Consider the following 17,146-nt stretch of genomic DNA (forward strand, 5'->3'; position numbering starts at 1 on the left):
ACGCCCCCATTGTCCCTTCTGAGGGTCAAACACCTGCGTTCCCCGAGAGAAACTCATGTTTTCCCAGCTGTACCCGCCCAAAACATAAATTTTATCCCCCCACACCCCACGCCGGCTTCGCTGTTTGGCTGTAAGAGGGGGGCGATAGTGGTCCACTGGCTAGTTTGGGGGTTAAAAGCCTCCACACTCAGGATGTCAAAGCGCTCCATGCTCTCCTCATGGTCGTCACTCCCTCCAATGGCATAGATTCGGTCCTGGAGTGATGCCATGCAGTGCCAACCTCGTGCCAGGGTCATGGCTTGGCACTCCATCCATGTGTCACCGTACTTCGGGTCGTAACTCAGAACATCACGGCGGTACGGCCCAATCTGGTAATCGTGTCCTCCCGAAATGTAGATCACCTCTTTGTGTACAGTCCCAGCATGGCCATAAGTAAATCTACAGAGCAGGAAAGACAGGAAATTAAGATGAACCTGTAGTAAAGAACGCAACCACACTGCCTTTATGAAACTCTATGGTCTTCTTCAGGTATAGTAAATATCTCTGCATTTAAAAACTGGCTACAGTAGTACATTGCAGCTACTGCAAAGGGACTCAGTATTACATTTCTTTAATTATTATTATTATTATTATTATTATTATTATTATTATCATCATTATTTAAACACGTGTAATTTCTGCACATGTAATATGAAAGAAATGTCATAGATATCCACACAGAATTCACAGTACATGTGCAGATTAAGTAGACACAGTTATGAGGAAAGGTTAATATACAGAATGCCAAACAGCTTTACAGATGTGCCACAAGTCCAATATCTGAAGATAAAACCTTTAGTAAGACTTCCAGAGACCTAACCTGTTAAAAACCATAACTGCAATTTAGTCTCTGTTGTAATTCAACTCGTCAACCAGTTAACAAGTTGTTAATAGCTAAATCAGTTATGTTAGACCTAGACAGCAGTCAGTATGTCCTGAGTTGAGGGTACCCAGCAGTGACAGTCCAGAAAAAAAAAATCGAAATTTAAAAATAAACGAACTGGGAAAGAAAGCGAATAAAAGACTGACCTGGGTAGTCCCGCCACATATGTCCAGTAGTCCTCCGAGGGATGATACATCTCCACAGACGACAGCGCCCCACTATCGTTACGCCCCCCCACAGCAACCAGACACTGGCCAATCGCCCCCAGGTAAAAATCAACACGCCGCTGGTTCATTGGGGCACCCTGTCAACACAGGAACCGCTGGACTACAGATATCTCTGCACATTCTCATAGGAACCAGTGGACCACAGATAACTCTGCACTGTCTCACAGGAACTGTTGGACTACAGATATCTCTGCACATTCTTGCAGGAACCACTGGATTACAGATATCTCTGCACACTCTCACAGGAACCGTTGGACCACAGATATCTCTGCACATTGTCACGGGAACCGCTGGACTACAGATATCTCTGCACTGTCTCACAGGAACCACTGGACAATAGATATCTCTGCACATTCTTGCAGGAACCACTGGATTACAGATATTTCTGCGTACTCTCACAGGAACCGTTGGGCCACAGATATCTCTGCACATTCTCACAGGAACCGTTGGACTACAGATATCTCTGCACTGTCTCACAGGAACCGCAGGACTACAGACATCTCTGAACATTCTCATATTTCTGTCACTCAGTGAGGGGGCAGAACTCCGCAGTCATTAGGGTTTGAAGATTTTTCAAATCAATGACCATATTGATATTAAGCATTTTGCATTTCAGCATTAGCCTGAAAAAACAAGAGTATATTTTCATGTATACAAATAGGTAATGAGTTTGTGTTGCATTTAGGCTTATATCTCATTAGTTTATTTTTTGAAAGTAAAATGAAGTGACCAGCTGGACAGCATACAGCAGGGTATAATATGAGCTTTAATTGGGTTAAACGTAATAATCTTATAAAGGGGTATAATTATTTCTGATAGGCTGACCATCCATAAAACGTTTAAGTTGCATGACTCATTTGATTTCTAGTTGAGGTATAGCACATATATCTTTTCAGTTATGTTATTGTATAGGCTAATGACTTGTGTGAATGCAGGTGGTGTAGCGTGTAATTTACCTTAACCCACAGGTTGTTGCGGGGGTCATAACGATACAGCAGGTTACTGGCAGCATCCCCACCATTGTCCCGTGATGAGCTGCCCCCGGCCGTGAAGATGAAACCCCCCAGCACCGCTACACAGTGGTGGCTCCTCTGTGCTGGGAGCTGAGTCTCTACCACCCACGCTCCTGTCTCCTCATCTAACCAGCACACCTCCGCGCTAAGCTCCTCTCCCGCTCTGACACTTCTCCTCCGACCAGCAGGAGGCGCTCCACGCCCCCCGGAGCCCAGATCGCCGCGTCTGTAGCAAGGGCTGAGCGCTGACGTGGGCGTGGTAACCCACTGCCTCTTCGACGAGAGCCTCGCATCCGGCCTCCGGGGGCAGCAGAGAGCGCAGGGCGGGCAGCACCCGCTCCAGGACGTCAGCCGGCGGGATGAGGGGGAAACGGATGTGCGAGAGGAGCTGGTGGGCGAACGCAGCGCGTTCGGACCGTTGGCTCAGCCACTGGAGCGTGGCCTGGAGCAGGGCCTGTTCGTTGTCATGCTGCACCTGTTCGTCCGCCAGGTAAGCGTTCAGCTTACTCAGACGCATGTCCCTCAAAAACTCGGGCGTGAAAGACAGCGTGGCAAAACGCTCCAGGATGAAACGGTCGATGAAGCTATCCAACCTTTCCAGACTGTACAACAAGGCCAGTTCCTGGAGGTACAGGTAGTTCTCCTCGCTTACTTCGTTCTCCAAATACTGACAACAGAAGTCCACGATCCTCCACACCTGAAGCAGGTGAGCCGTCTCCAGCACGTAATCGATATTCCCGCCATCCAGAGGTAGCTCGCCGCTGTACAGGAAGTCCACTACAGCTTTCACGCCCACGTACGACACCCCGACAAGCTCCACCTCAAACTGCCGCTCCTCACGCATGCCCAGCGTGAACATGGCCTGGAAGTATGGACTGGACACAGCCAGTAGAGCTCGGTGTGCAGGAACCCGCTGGTCATCAGCCACCAACACCACGTCACAAAGCTGACCGCTCTGCCTCTGCTCATTCAAGCCCTGCAGAAGGCAGCTGGCCTGGTCAGACCAGCGATACACCTGTGACAAGAGCAGCAGATTGACCTGAATCGTAGATGTACTCCATACGAGATGAGGCTGAGTAAGTGAGAGGTAATAAAGGATATACTTTTTGTGTATTCAAATAGAAGGGAAAAAAACGGGGGGAAAAGGCGGGTCCTGGCATACCTTGGAAGATTCGCTTATTCTATGGGGACGAGAAACACGTGCTGGTCTCCCACCATCCATTGCGTCATCTCCCTGTATCACTAACTGATAACGTGAAAACACAAAAAGCTGTTCAACATCTTGAAACTACACTGGAAAAGTGGGTGGGTATGAAGTAGAGGGGGACGAACTAATTTAGATCCGAAGTGAAACTGAAATTAGTTTAACACGCAATGGATGATGTTAAACTGAAATAATACAAGATATTTTCCGTGAGAAAACTTTTGGATTAATAGCAAAGGAGACAATGACAGAATGACCAGGAGACATGAATACAGACACCAAGAACGCGCCAAGAAAAACGTAAAGCGACAGGAAAACAATGGTACAGACGTTAAACTGACAAATAAATTGTGTGCTCTCGCTGACTTAGCCAAGCACACTGAAGAATCTAAGTTATGCAGCAAGCTATCGACATCCATTGTGAGTCATCCTATCTGTGTGCATTGTACAGCTATCTGACAGAAGGGACAACGTGTCTTCAAAACACATCGATAACATTTACCACATTGTCATTCTTCATTGTAAGTCAACATCAGTTTCCCGTTTTAACTTTGCACGAAAAATCAAACGATGGAGTTAACGAAATGTTGTCTAGGAAGTATAGTTCTTCTTCTTTGTCTGAAGGACTGGAACGTACACGATGTGTAGCTTTACCGCCCCCATCAGTAGTGGCGGATACTGCTCCTGCCGTGAAGCAACAGTGCTACCCTCTATGCCACCTTGCGCAACACACAAGTGCAGTCTAATTTATTAAAATATGTACGGCTCTGTGTTATTTTTTTTTTATCCCACATTAGAACTAGAATGCGAGTTGCGCTCTTTTTTCTGTCTTGCTGGCAGTCGCAACCATACCATACATGCATTTCATAGTAAGCCCAATGCCTTGTCCACGTAGACAAAGAAAATATGTTCACCACAACAACACTATCTGAATTCACTCATAGTTGAATTGTCGCAGCACTGACACGCTAAATTAACTCAGTGCATTATGCTGTATTAAGCTTCACACAAGGTGATTTTCTCTGACTCCGTATGCCGGGGGGTTACAGGCGTGGTGTTGGCTGCTAACTACTGTCTAACCAGGTTTACATTAGCTCTACCTTATTTTTATTAGACGAATTCGTAAAGCGTGTGTTAGAGAAAGAAAGTGGACATTCTGACGGGGAAGGAAACATAAGAATGACCATGAAAGAACGTCTGGCCCCTCACTTGCGCCTGGATCTTTTTCTAAACACTCTTGTATTTTCTCTCAAAGTATCTTTCAAATTAGATAATCACAACAAACGCTTCGGTTAGATCTGAGGCACTATACAATGGGAGGCATTGGCAGGTAGAGCCCATTTAGGCCTACTTGCTGCATTATGACAGCGTTTCAAGAGATGACGGAACCACTTCCGTCCGCACTTGGCCCCAAGCTTGAGGTAAGTCTGTTTTAGATAGGATAGGGTATTTGTAAATGACGGAATGCATTCGTTCAATCCACTCATCTATAAATGTTTTCCTTGACCGTTGACCGTGTTTTAATTTGCGCCCTTAAATCGGCTGCAGTCGTGTTAATAACCCTCAAATATATCTAAAGCACGCATTTCACTCCGTGAATGCTCCATTGTTATTCACTGCTTAGTTTGAGTTAATTATTCTCCATAATCCATATATTGTATAACACCCCATTGTTCTCGCGCACACACACAAAAAAGATGCTGTGTTGACAGCCCACAAGATGGCACAATAACGCAGTCAAATATTCCACAATAGAAACGGATAGCAATAATTTGGCTGAATCCCCCAGTTGGCCAATAGGAGGAGGTGAGTCCTGCATTATGGGACGTTGGTTGAGTCGAACGGCAACCTGACAGACGAACATCACCAACGCCCATAAACTCGCAATAGGAAATGAATCGAGTGGTGAAAATACCCTAACCGCCTTCCCATTCAATTGAGAGAGGACACGTCCCGCTAAGCGCAGCTCTTTGTATCGAAAGCGGAGCCTCATCTGCCTGCAGCGGGAATTTCTGTCAGTATCGCTGTCCGTCTGCTGTCCAGGTCTCATCTCGGATTTAAGACTGCTGCTTTTTCTGCTGTCTTTCCCTGATTTACTTCTATAACCTTGATCGTTTTGCACAGGCACCAGTACTACTTATCCATTCTCTTTGCGTCCGTCAAAATGGCAACACGAATCGATAAAGAGGCTTGCAGAGAATCTTACAATCTGGTCCGCGACGACAACTCAGACATAAACTGGTGAGTAACAGCGGCAGGCATTGATCAGGGTGTTAGATGTAGTGCTGAGGGGTTTGCGTTCCAGCTTAGTGGAGAGTTGGGAAATCAGGATTTCATAAGAGGGTCGAACAATGGGGAGCTATTCATTCACTTTTTAATTCATAATTAATCTCAACAGTTACATAGACTGAATTCAGCTATTATCAGTTGCTACTAATCACGGATGCGCCCACTGATTTACCGTAATTTGGTAACAATGTCTATCAGACAATTCAACAGATAGCTTTACATAATGTTCACAGTTAATTGACTGTTCGTCTTCAACTGGATTAATATCTGCCACTTATGTTCTATTGTTCGAAGGGCTGCTTTCAAATACGACGGCTCCATGATTGTGCCAGCAGGACAGGGGGCCGATTACGAAGACTTCAAGAAGCTGTGCACAGGTAAGCCATGCATACACAGTGCAAGGTTCATTCGCTTTAATTACGGATATGTACTACGTTTATTTCTGTGAAAGCTCTGGGTGAACTACAGTGTCATAAACCTTGTGTAATACGGTTTTGCTGGACCAGAACCCGCTAATTATGTCAGTTCCTTGACTGTGTGCTCATTCATCACGAGACATACAATTGATATTTCATCTAGATTCGAGATATGCGCCTTCAGACGCAACCAATCAGAGTCGGCATACGGATGCAACATTTAACTGAGCAAAATCATTTTGAAGCTTGTTGCATGATTTGTCTCTTCTCGTGAACTCTTGCTTGCTACTTGTGACGCCCTCTCCAATGTGACGCTTTATTCTGGTCCAACTCTGTCCGTAATAGGTAGTCAGTTTATTAGTCGGAGTTCCAACAGGCTACGGCCCCTTTCCTGAACCGTATGCACATAACAAGGACTGCAGGAAGTACCTACTATAACCAAAGTATGCACCTGTCCTCGAAATTTCGGTAAATGAGTTTCAGATCACGTGATGAAAATGATTGGTGGCATTTTTATGATCCTGTTTAGTTTAGTGAAGTTTTATGAGTTTCCTTTCTTAGCACTGGCCGTTTTCCGTTAAATAATTACTACAACGTGTGATTCTCGTACAGTTTCACGTTGCGTCGTTTTAAACACATGAGCACAGGTCGAATTACGAAATCTCATTCTCTGGCACAGAAAATGGGAGTGTAACCCCCATGAGAGGAGAAAAATGATGTCACTCTCCCTTCTCTCATTCTCTCATCCCCAACTTAATAGAACTGGGCGTGGCTCTCGCTCACCAAATAGAGCGCTGTGGCTGCGCTTGTGAGCGCTTAGTGAATACCCACGGAAAACTCTGCTTTAGTTTAACGCTTCGGGGCTCGCATAGCGACATAACCTCTGATGCTTCAAGGATCACGAGACCTATTAAACCTGAATTGGCTTCTTTGATATCAGAAACACATACCTTCCTTGTTGGGAAATTAGTCGCTTGCAAAGAGGAAGGAGGGGACCACCAGTTTATGGCGTAAAAAAACATAATTTAAAAATACACGTGGATTTAATTAGATTCGGAGAAAATACATTAGTGTCTTGTGGAAGTGAAGAGTTACCAAATCACGTTTGTCTGTTCGTTGTTTTTTTTTGTTTTTTGTTTTTTTCCTTTCCGCTGTATCATCACAGTGGCGGTGCGGTTGTCAAAGCGACATTTATGCTCAGTCAGCGTTTAGAACGGGAGCGGGCAGTCGCTCAGAGGGAAGAGAATTGTGACAGACCCTCAGGGGAAGTAGAATTGGAGGAAGCCAAGCTATACTTACGGGAAACGCCACAAGAATATTCTCATCCAATCAGAGTGAATACAGAGTTGATTACTAGAGATCGCACTTCTCCACTACTTACCATATAAAGTTATGTTCACAGAACACACTACTTCCTAAAAGTGTCTAGTTTTTCTAGCATGGCTCTTTGTCTAAATGGCCAGTGAGTCATATCATTCTTCATTTACACCAATGTATTCTTATGATAATTTGTTATATATTTATTACTTGTCATTCAAACTCTCAGTCAGACTTGATAACAAACTGACATATCATAGTTTCCACTGTGCAGCTTGTTAATATTAAACCCAGTTAATGAACACGAAACTGTGTAATATTAGATATGGTCTGAGTTGTGAATAAAGTGACTTTGTTTCACAGTGAGCTAAATTCCTGTGGCCAGTCTAACAAGCTTTGGTAAACAAACAGTACATGATTTTTACCTCCCACATCAGTGAAGAACAAAAAGAAAGTGGGGGTGGGGGGGGGGGAAGGGCGGGGGTTGAGGAGTGGCAGGGAACCAGGACAGGCAGATGTGGATTCAGTAGTTTAGTGAATCAAACACTGTCACAGTGTATTGTTGACCTAACTGTCACGTGATGTGACACACAAAGATCAAGTTGCCTCTGTTACCTGGAAATTCAAGTTAATCCCTGTAGTGCGGGTGAATGAAACAAACAGGTTCAAAGCAAGGAATCAAAGTTCATTCATAAAGTTAATCAATAGAGGGAAATAATGCTTATGTAAATGTGTTTCCAAAGCTTCGTCATGAGACAGACATAGATTTCTACGTATAGAAAGAATTGAGATGTCTTGGATAAGATAACCAAATAAAAAAGTTGAAAAGGAAGAGACAGGCCAATGAATAATGTTATCTCAGTGGTGAGTGAAGATATTTGGCAGAGTTTCTTTCTCAAGGACTACGTGGAAATGAACTTGTGTCTGAACGCAGCCCTAAAGCTACTGCAATGCAGTCATCGTGCATCAGAGAGCAGATGCCCTAAGAGTTACTGTGGCATATATACTTCTCACTCTCTCTTTCTCAGCCCTCTGTGTGTGTGTGTGTGTGTGTGTGAGAGAGAGAGAGAGAGAGAGAAGAGAGAGAGACAGACTCATAGGCTGAACTGTCCACTTTCAATCAATCTGTTGACCTGAATACCTCCCCTCTTCTCCATTCTCTCCATTTTGCCTTGTTTGTGTTTGGTGGTGAGCCAAACATTTGACGCTAGTGTGCCTCTGTTCATGCTTATTATGATTGAAAAGGGCCTCAGTAACACAGCATTCTCCTCTATTCACACATTATGTACTGTCTGTCTGCCCGGCCAGCTAGCCTGGACTTGATTTCACTAAATTGTGTCCAGATGAACTTTCTCTGGAATGCTATAGAGCTCAGGAAATCTGGTCAAACTTAAAAAAAAAAAGAAACAAAAACAAAGAAACAAACAAAAAGTCTACTCCAACTTAAAATTTGAAGGGAACCGTGATAGCCTTTCTTTTCAAAGTCCTGTTAAAAAGAAATCTTTCTCATAAGATGAGTAAACTCAAGAAAGCTCTTTGTACTGGTATCTGGACATTCTTCGTTGCTTGTCAGTACAACTTAATTTATGCTCAAGATTGGTCTCAGGGTTGAGGAAACCTGACAGGACACTAGAAGCTAACTCTGAAGAGAGAGATTAATAAAGATTAATATAGGTTCTCAGATATTCTGCTGTTTATGTTTCAAAGCCCAGTTTCTGAAGTCCTGTCTCTCTCTCTCTCTCTCTCTCGCTCTCTCTCTCTCTCTCTCTCTCTCTCTGTCAGATGACGAGCGTCTGTTTGGCTTTGTGAGGATCACGACGGGGGATGCTATGAGCAAGAGGGCTAAGTTCACACTCATCACCTGGATCGGTGAGAACATAAGCGGTCTCCAGCGGGCCAAGATCAGCACCGACAAGACGCTGGTCAAAGACGTCGTGCAGGTTGGTTGGAACGTAACACAGATTGTTACTACTTCGACTTGACGCTACAGGTGTAAGAAAACAGAAGAGCCTCCAAACAAATTAGAACAGAGCATGCAAATGCTCTTGCCCAATGAGCACTATGTGGTTCTCTACCTGACCCTGACCACAAGGCTCTGATAAAGTACAGATATCTCTCACTTTCCTGTGGACTCTCTCTCTCTCTCCCTCTCTCTCTCTCTCTCTCTCTCTCTCTCTCTCTCTCTCTCTATTTCTCTCTCTCTCTCCCTCTCTCTCTCTCTTTCTCTCTCTCTCCCTCTCTCTCTCTCTTTCTCTCTCTCTCTCTCTCTCTATTTCTCTCTTCCTCCCTCTCGCTCTCTCCCTTCTGTGCACTCTTGCATGCTTTCACGCATCTTCTTTTCACATTGAAATATCTGTAATTTTTTTTTACCATATCAGTTGTGTCAAGATCTTTACCTTCTGTTGTGTGTGTGTGTGGTTTTTTTTTTCCACACAGAACTTTGCCAAGGAGTTTATGATCAGCGATCCACGAGAGTTAGAGGAGGCATACCTCCGCAACGAGCTGAAGAAGGCGGGGGGAGCCAACTACGACGCCCAGGCGGAGTAGAGCCCCACAGAGCACAGACACAGGAAAACAGGGGTCGGGGGGGTTTGAATGAGAGGGATGGGGGAGACATCACACAGATACACACACACACACACACACACACACACACACACACATGCGTGCGCATGTATACATGCAGACAGACGTGCACACACACACGCACACACACACGCACATACACACACAGTCTTGTCCTTGCCCCTCTCCATAGTATGGTTGTGGTTGAATTATCTGCTGTACTGTTTATCATCTCATTATAATCTCAGCTATGGCTGTGAGTTTGGACTTGTTTTGACCTGAGGTGTCTTATTTTGTACCATGATTATCACTGGATCAATTAGAGTTTGATACAAGAATACTTCATCGGCTCCTGATTGGATATGCCATGCCATCACTGTGATTTGACTGTGATACTGCAGTCCAAAGACACGCCCACCTCAGGCAGTGGAGGTTCAGATCTCAGCCTAGCGTTATTTGTTGACATCTCCCTGTCCCACCCCTCAATGCAGACCACTGTGTTTACCGCCTCAATCTCCCATGGAGAGAGAGGCATCATGGGGAGTGTGCATGCGTACATGCGTGTCTGTGTGTGTATGTGTGTGTCTGTGTGTGTGTGTGTGTGTGTTTGCGGACACTACACTGTGATTGGCTAATCTTCGTACAGAGGGGTGGGATTTAGATCAGTATGTTGTCCTCAGATCCAATAGGAGGAGGATATCTCTTCAGCCCCAAAGCCTAGAGAAGCCATTTCTCTGGTGTAGCTTTTCTTCTTATTCAACTGAAACAAATCTCATTTTTGTTCCTTTTTAAATAATGATTTTTATTTGTTGCAAGAGTGTAATCTGTTGTTACTTTTCTGGAAAAAAAACATTGTGGCCAAGGAGCCAAGAAAAGAAAATGTCAAAAAGAATATGGGCACAAAAATAAAACATTTCAAAATAAAATGTTTTTTTTTTTTTAATATTGCAGTTCCTTTTGATGTATGTGTGTATGCATGTGCGTGTGTGTGTGTGCAAGAGAGTGAGTTTGTGTGCGTGTGGAAAATGAAGGGGATGACTGTGATGTCACTGGACTTGGGAACCGGTGTAACATTCAGTTTCACTGAAGTCTATAGAACATTTCAGCTCCTAAATTTAAAGTTCGCTTATTTAGGACTCTTGTTCTGCGCCCTCCTTTAGTTGTTATGCCCCTGTTACGCCTGGCACTACTCCTCTCTGCATACATTTGAACAGTCCCATGGGGCTTAGGAGACTCCCAGGGGTTGTCATGGTCACCACTAACTGTCAGGGGAACAGCCAATCAGCATCAAGCCAAGCTACTCTGCTCCAAAGTCTGTCAGTTATGCTCCCTGCTCACCCTATTCCTCTGTCTACTAACCTCCTTTTTTTTTCTGTTGCTCTCTCTCCCCTCCTCTGCTCTTGTTCTCTGTCCCTCTTCCTGTTTTCCCCTCTTTCTTTCTCCCTCTCTGCCCACCCCCATCCCCCACCCTCTGCTCCCTATGCACAGTTTAGTTTAGTCCAACAGATGTGAACTGGACTCCCTAATGAGATAATCTATAATCTGCAAGCCAATCTCAGGCTGCCTCTATGACACAGGCTTTTTTGATGGCCAGAGTGACTCAGTGAGTTAAGCGTCAGGCAAAGTATGGCAAGAAACAAAGACATTTCAATTTAAAAGAGCAACTATGCTCAAATGCATTTTTTTATTTTACAGATAAGTTTAATTTTCGAATAATTTGATGATGCACTTTGACCACTTCATGTCCTTAATAATTTGGTTTTAGGATTATCACCGGAGGACAGCTAAGAATTTACATTAACGTACTTTACTTGCATACATTAACTACATAATATCTGTGCATGGCTGGTAAACAATCCAGAACTTAACCGAGAACTTCCAGGTTGTTCGGGGTAAATTTTGACATGACGAGTGTACATAAGTGTGTACACACGCGTTGACGAGTTGTGTATATGTACATTTGTCTGTGTTTGTTGCTGTGATTAATCTTGCTGGGAGTTGTATGTGTTGGAAGGCAGGTGCAGCAGTGTGTCAGTTGGGACTGTATTAATGAGATTAATGACTTTTGGGGCTGGATGTGTCTCTCATCGCAGTGGCAGAAGAGCCCTCCAATTCACTCTCCCATGGTCGTTTGTTCTTCACCTATACGTCTTTGCTCTCTCTCTCTCTCTCTCTCTCTCTCTTTCTCTCTCTCTCTCTCTCTCTCTCAGGCTAATGCTAATCTGCCTGGCCCTGTTTACTCTGTGTGAGTAGGTGTGCGTGTTCTGACAGCTCCACGTCTCATGCCAAGATTACTTCTTGCCTGCCTGCCCTCTGCTCAATCCCAGTGTGTGTGCGCGCGCGCGTGTGTGTGTGTGTGCTAGTGTGTGTGTGTCTTTGTTATAGCAGACTGCCCAGTGTCTACATAGATTCACAAAAAGAAGTTCCTGCCAGCAAACTCTCTTCAGATCCTTCCTGCATTCCACAGGACTCCCAGACCAGCATATTTTACAACCCGTGTATGCGTGCGTTTGTGTGTGTGTGTGTGTGTGTGTGTGTTTGTGTGTGCATTTCTCTCCTCTGCGAGTGGGAAGAGTCATCTGCATGTGCATGTTTTGTCCTCCTACTGATCCAGTCAGTTATTCTAACTATTTCTCATCCATCATCACTTTTCTTGTATTTATTTACTTGCTTGTTTGTTCATTCGTCTTGTGCCTCATTATTGTTTACAGTAAACCCATTACCAATCCCTCATACAGCATGTTTAAAAAATGCAGTCAGGGCTGAAAACTGCCTCCCAGGCAGAGAAAGTGAAACTGCTCTCATGGATCAGTTATCTCCCTATATATTCTCCCTCTGAGTGCTCAAAGGTTCCACACCCCCAACCCCCACACTTCCAATATGAAGTGTTCTAGCAAAGCTCAGGCCTAACTACAGAGGGGCTGTGTGTGTGTGTGTGCGCGCATGTTTCTTTGCTCCTTGGCGGCTCTCTGTCGCTGGCTGAATTTGCATCAGGACAAACACTGAGATTTCCATTCTCCATGTGCTCCTTTGAATGCACCAAACCCAAGCTGTCTTTTGGGCTCCCAGGCAGGGAATTTTTCAGCAGTGGGTTGGGGTGGGATGGGGTGAGACGGAGGGGTGGGGGTGTATTACAGAGGTTGTTTTGGCTGAGCTGGAGTTGGAGAAAGGGTGGCGAAAAGGGTGGGGGTAGGATTTGGGAGGAGGGGGGGGGTCCCTTTTTCAGCCCGTGTGAATTGGGGGGGTTTGAATGGGCCACTACTCAATGCTCCTGTATCCGCCACTCCGACTCTGGCACAGTGCTGTCATTGTCACAGGCCTTAATGATCTTCTCTTCGTCCAGCCACCCACCACTGCTGCAGTACCAACACCACCTACCTGCTGATGGAGGCAAGGGCCCTGACACAGACTCCAACAACCTTCTCCAACACTCCCCATTAAGAGCCACTGATACAGTATAGGTGTAGTTCCTGCTGGAGCGTTTTTCTGCCCGGTGTGCCATTCTTATCCTTCAAAGTTTGTTACTCTCTCGAATGGCAAGGCAAAGCAGAGCAGAGAAAAGCCCCTGTTTCACAGCTGAGACAGTGGCTCAGTTACTTGTAAGGGCTTTTATTGTTTTATTGTACAGGTGTGTGACAGTGTAAACAATCATACAGTTCATTTAACACGAGTGAATTTTCAATGTTTTATTTATTGTCAATCTGTCATTGCTTCACAGCTGATGTTGTGAACGTCTGTCAATTACAGTCTATTATAGTCATTTAAAACTTATATTAATTTGTGCAGGTTTAAATTACCTCACAAACTATGACAGACTCATGGTACTTTGAATGTACCAGTAGATGACGGGTTTTCTTTCCCCTCTGTACTTATCTGTCTTAGCTCGCTAAGTTATTGACTTAAGAAGCTGTTCCGTTGCCCGGACTTGACTTATGTCCATCAGTAGCTCACGTCAGAGCAGTCCTACTTACAGTAGACTGCAGTGGGCAGCAGAAACACTGACCAGGATGAAATAGAGGTTTAAATATGTGTTAAGGTTCTTTTTCAAATACCTCACAGCTAATAGCCGTAATATGTCACATATCAGTATAATGTTCACTGGGGCCTGAAATGAAATCAGTTTAGCGCTCATTACAGGTCTCTCTTCGCCCCCGTGAGATAGGGATAAGAAATACTTGTTTAATCTTGTCCTTGAGTTCCTGTCTCACCTTTTTGTGTGTGTGTGTGTGAATAAGGAGTCGAAACAAATTAAACAAATGTGTGATATCACTCTGAATCATGGTGGCTTGTAAGCTAATGCTTATGTCGTGGCAAGTCTCTGGATATCAGTAATAAGCCTGTGTTTGCTCTTTTCCTTTCCCTCTCTCTCTCTCTCTCTCTCTCTCACTCTCTCTCTCTCTCTCTCTCTCTCTCTCTCCTCACTCTAACACACACACGCCTTTACATTGCCATCCCATTGGAGAATTCACATTTAATTATTTTATGTACGGATCAATGGCCACAGTAAAACAGCTGTTTATTTATTGATCATCTGCATGTAGCTTCTAATAAGACTTAAAACATGACCCCGCTGCAAAAGGTCAGATGTGAAGGTCACCTTATAAGGTCAACTCTCACAATCTCGGGGAGTGGGGGGGGGGGGGGGGGGGTGGGTTGTTCTTAGCTTGCGAGGAGAGCTGTGTAATTACATTGTGAATCATTAGGGAACAGGCTCTATGACACAGTTATAAATCACTGGAAGCTCACAGACTGTTTAAAATGGACACACTCACTCTGATGAATAAAACCCTTTGTGAACTGGAGAAATGCTCTGATAGCAGCCCTTCAGACTGACTGCAGGTAAGAACGGGGAGAGTCTGGCACTGTTAAATGTAATACTTTTTCACAGTTCAGTATAATCTAACAGCAGTGGCTCAGCCACACTTTCGTCACCCTGCACCGCCCTCTCCCGTTCTTCCTCTTTTTTTTCTTTTAATTTCTACTTCTTCGTAATTCTGCGAGCATTTTTGAGGTGTAACCAAGCGTTACCAACATATCCTGTGCTTTATGCAACCCTGCCAATGTCACAGTAATCTATCAAAGCAAATTTGACTTTACTTTGGAACACCCAAATGAGGCAAGGCAAATATCAAACGTAAGCCCATGACATCAGTCAGATATAGAGTTACAGCAGAAAGCATGGACCATGTGGTGTACATCCGCTGACTAAAGACATGTTTCTGAAAAGACAGAGACCACTTGGGAAACACACAGGACAAAGTAGTCATGTGTTAGTCACACACTGCAAAGCCAAATCAGCTGTACTCAATGCTCTCACAATCAGTACAACACAGATCTAGAGAGTGTGTTTGTGTGAGTATGTGTGTGTGTGTGTGTGTATGTGTCTCTATGTCTGGGTGGGGTGAAATTTCTAAAGAGTGTTCTTTAGTTGCTCTATATGTTTTCACTTCTGTTTTTTTCTTTTCTTTTTATTTCCTTCTCGTAATATTGGATTGTACTCCAGGAAAAATGAAGAGTGCCCCCTAGTGAGGTCAGCATTACTCTTTCTGCAGACAAGCACCAATGAACACAATGAGGCTCAAGTCACAGCTGTGGTTTGCGTGCATTGTGTGTGTGTGTGTGTGTGTGTGTGCGTGCATTGTGTGTGTGTGTGTGTGTGTGTGTGTGCGTGCATTGTGTGTGTGTGTGTGTGTGTGCGCGGGTATGTGTGCATGTGTGTGTTTGCAAGTTAAAGTGTGGGCGCTCAACTTTTCACCATTTCCTGTATAGTCAGTGTGCAGTGACTTTTACCATATAGGGAAGTAAAGAAGGTGGCAGAAGTAAAAGAAGAAGTGCTGATAAGAGAGAGAGAGAGAGAGAGAGAAAGAGAGACTCACTTCATGCCTCAACTTGCAACTGATAGAGCTGGAGACAGTAACTGAGGGGTTTCTGCCAGTGATACATATCAAGCCAAGAATGCCTTCACGAGAAAGTCCATATTAGCCACAGAGTTGAAACTGCAGGCTAGTACATTTCATTCAGCATTTGTCTGTACCTGTTTGAGACATGTTCAAAAACGAACGCACGGCAAATTGCTCTTTCAGATCGGACAGCCCCCCCGTCTCATTCAGTGTACCTGATTATGTAACAGTCACCAAATGTTTTACTCACGTCACTCATAGCTGGACCTTTTAATGACAACACGTACTACAACACACACTGACGAAAACACACAACTCGCCCCTAAAGCTCAGGTCTAAGGAAGAACAGAAGTGTATCAGTGTGGCCCATTCACAAACATACTGTGCCCGAGTCATTCACTAATCACCACTAATCAACTTCTTGATGAGCTGAGTTAGGTGTGTCGCTGCTGGGCCGGAACAAATGTGCTGTTGCCCTGTGGGATTGGAAAGACAGGACTGTTTAGGTACACATCTCATTAGCAGGCTTCAGTCATTATAATTCATTAATTAAGCTTTAGCACTTCTGTTGAATATTATTAGACATTATGACTTGCATCAACAGCCTGTCATATATATCATTCATATTCCGCTTTAAAAAAAAAATGTCTGAGTCCATATGTTTTGAAATGTTGCTTTGTTCATCTACACTTCCTGTTCGGGTCTGTTCAGTTATGTTCTTCTTTTTTTCTTTTTCCTGAAAATACCTCCAGGTCATCAGCGCCTAGCTGATTACTCTTAATCTGGTAAAGGGCGACAGTACAACGAGATCCCCAAAACTTCAGTTTTGAACAAATGATTTAAGAGGATCAGCGGTGATCTGAATTGTGCATTTTCTGTGCATACACTTTTGGTACATATACAATGTATCTGGGTCTGTAATGTAACAGAGGTTTTCAGAGAGGAGGCTATTTACAATATACAGAACATTGCTCAAGGATTGCAGATGACTCACTAGAGACTGTCACGTGTTGTAACTCAATTAACCTGAGGATCTGCGTTTGCTTTCTCTTCCTTGCATTAATGCTAGCATAGGCTGTGACAGGGCTTTACAGATGTGTTACTGTCTTGTGTTGCTATGGTAAAACCACAAGTATTTGCTCTATCTCTTTGACTCAGAGACTTCCTTTCCTGACACGGTGCCATATCCAATTTGTTTAAGTTCTTATAAACACCTCTACACTGTTTTTTTTTTTTTTCTTCTCTTTTCTTTTTTTTTAAATCTCTCATTCACTTCACCTTCTTATCTGGCTA

General features: G+C 44.2%; 1 protein-coding gene and 1 pseudogene across 1 annotated transcript; one reads left to right on the forward strand and one right to left on the reverse strand.

Moving 5' to 3' along the window:
- Window positions 1–3,947, reverse strand: part of LOC115826673 (kelch-like protein 36) — a 4,259-nt pseudogene extending 312 nt beyond the window's left edge.
- Window positions 3,948–5,328: 1,381 nt separating this feature from the next.
- On the forward strand, window positions 5,329–10,007 carry LOC115826815 (coactosin-like protein). The gene is made up of 5 exons (XM_030790721.1): window positions 5,329–5,380; window positions 5,491–5,607; window positions 5,950–6,032; window positions 9,171–9,328; window positions 9,825–10,007. The coding sequence occupies exons 2-5, from the start codon at window positions 5,531–5,533 to the stop codon at window positions 9,933–9,935; spliced, it is 429 nt and encodes a 142-aa protein (XP_030646581.1). The 5' UTR covers window positions 5,329–5,380; window positions 5,491–5,530; the 3' UTR covers window positions 9,936–10,007.
- Window positions 10,008–17,146: the final 7,139 nt, after the last annotated feature.

The sequence above is a fragment of the Chanos chanos genome, chromosome 13 (genome assembly GCF_902362185.1).
Source record: "Chanos chanos chromosome 13, fChaCha1.1, whole genome shotgun sequence".
Lineage (NCBI taxonomy): Eukaryota > Metazoa > Chordata > Actinopteri > Gonorynchiformes > Chanidae > Chanos > Chanos chanos.

Bases quoted from the DNA above. Each gene is read 5' to 3' on its own strand.
- LOC115826815 (XM_030790721.1), top strand. From the start codon at position 5,531: ATGGCAACACGAATCGATAAAGAGGCTTGCAGAGAATCTTACAATCTG. The intron at 5,608-5,949 runs GTGAGTAACAGC...TATTGTTCGAAG, and splicing joins GACAACTCAGACATAAACTG to GGCTGCTTTCAAATACGACG. The intron at 9,329-9,824 runs GTTGGTTGGAAC...TTTTCCACACAG, and splicing joins TGGTCAAAGACGTCGTGCAG to AACTTTGCCAAGGAGTTTAT.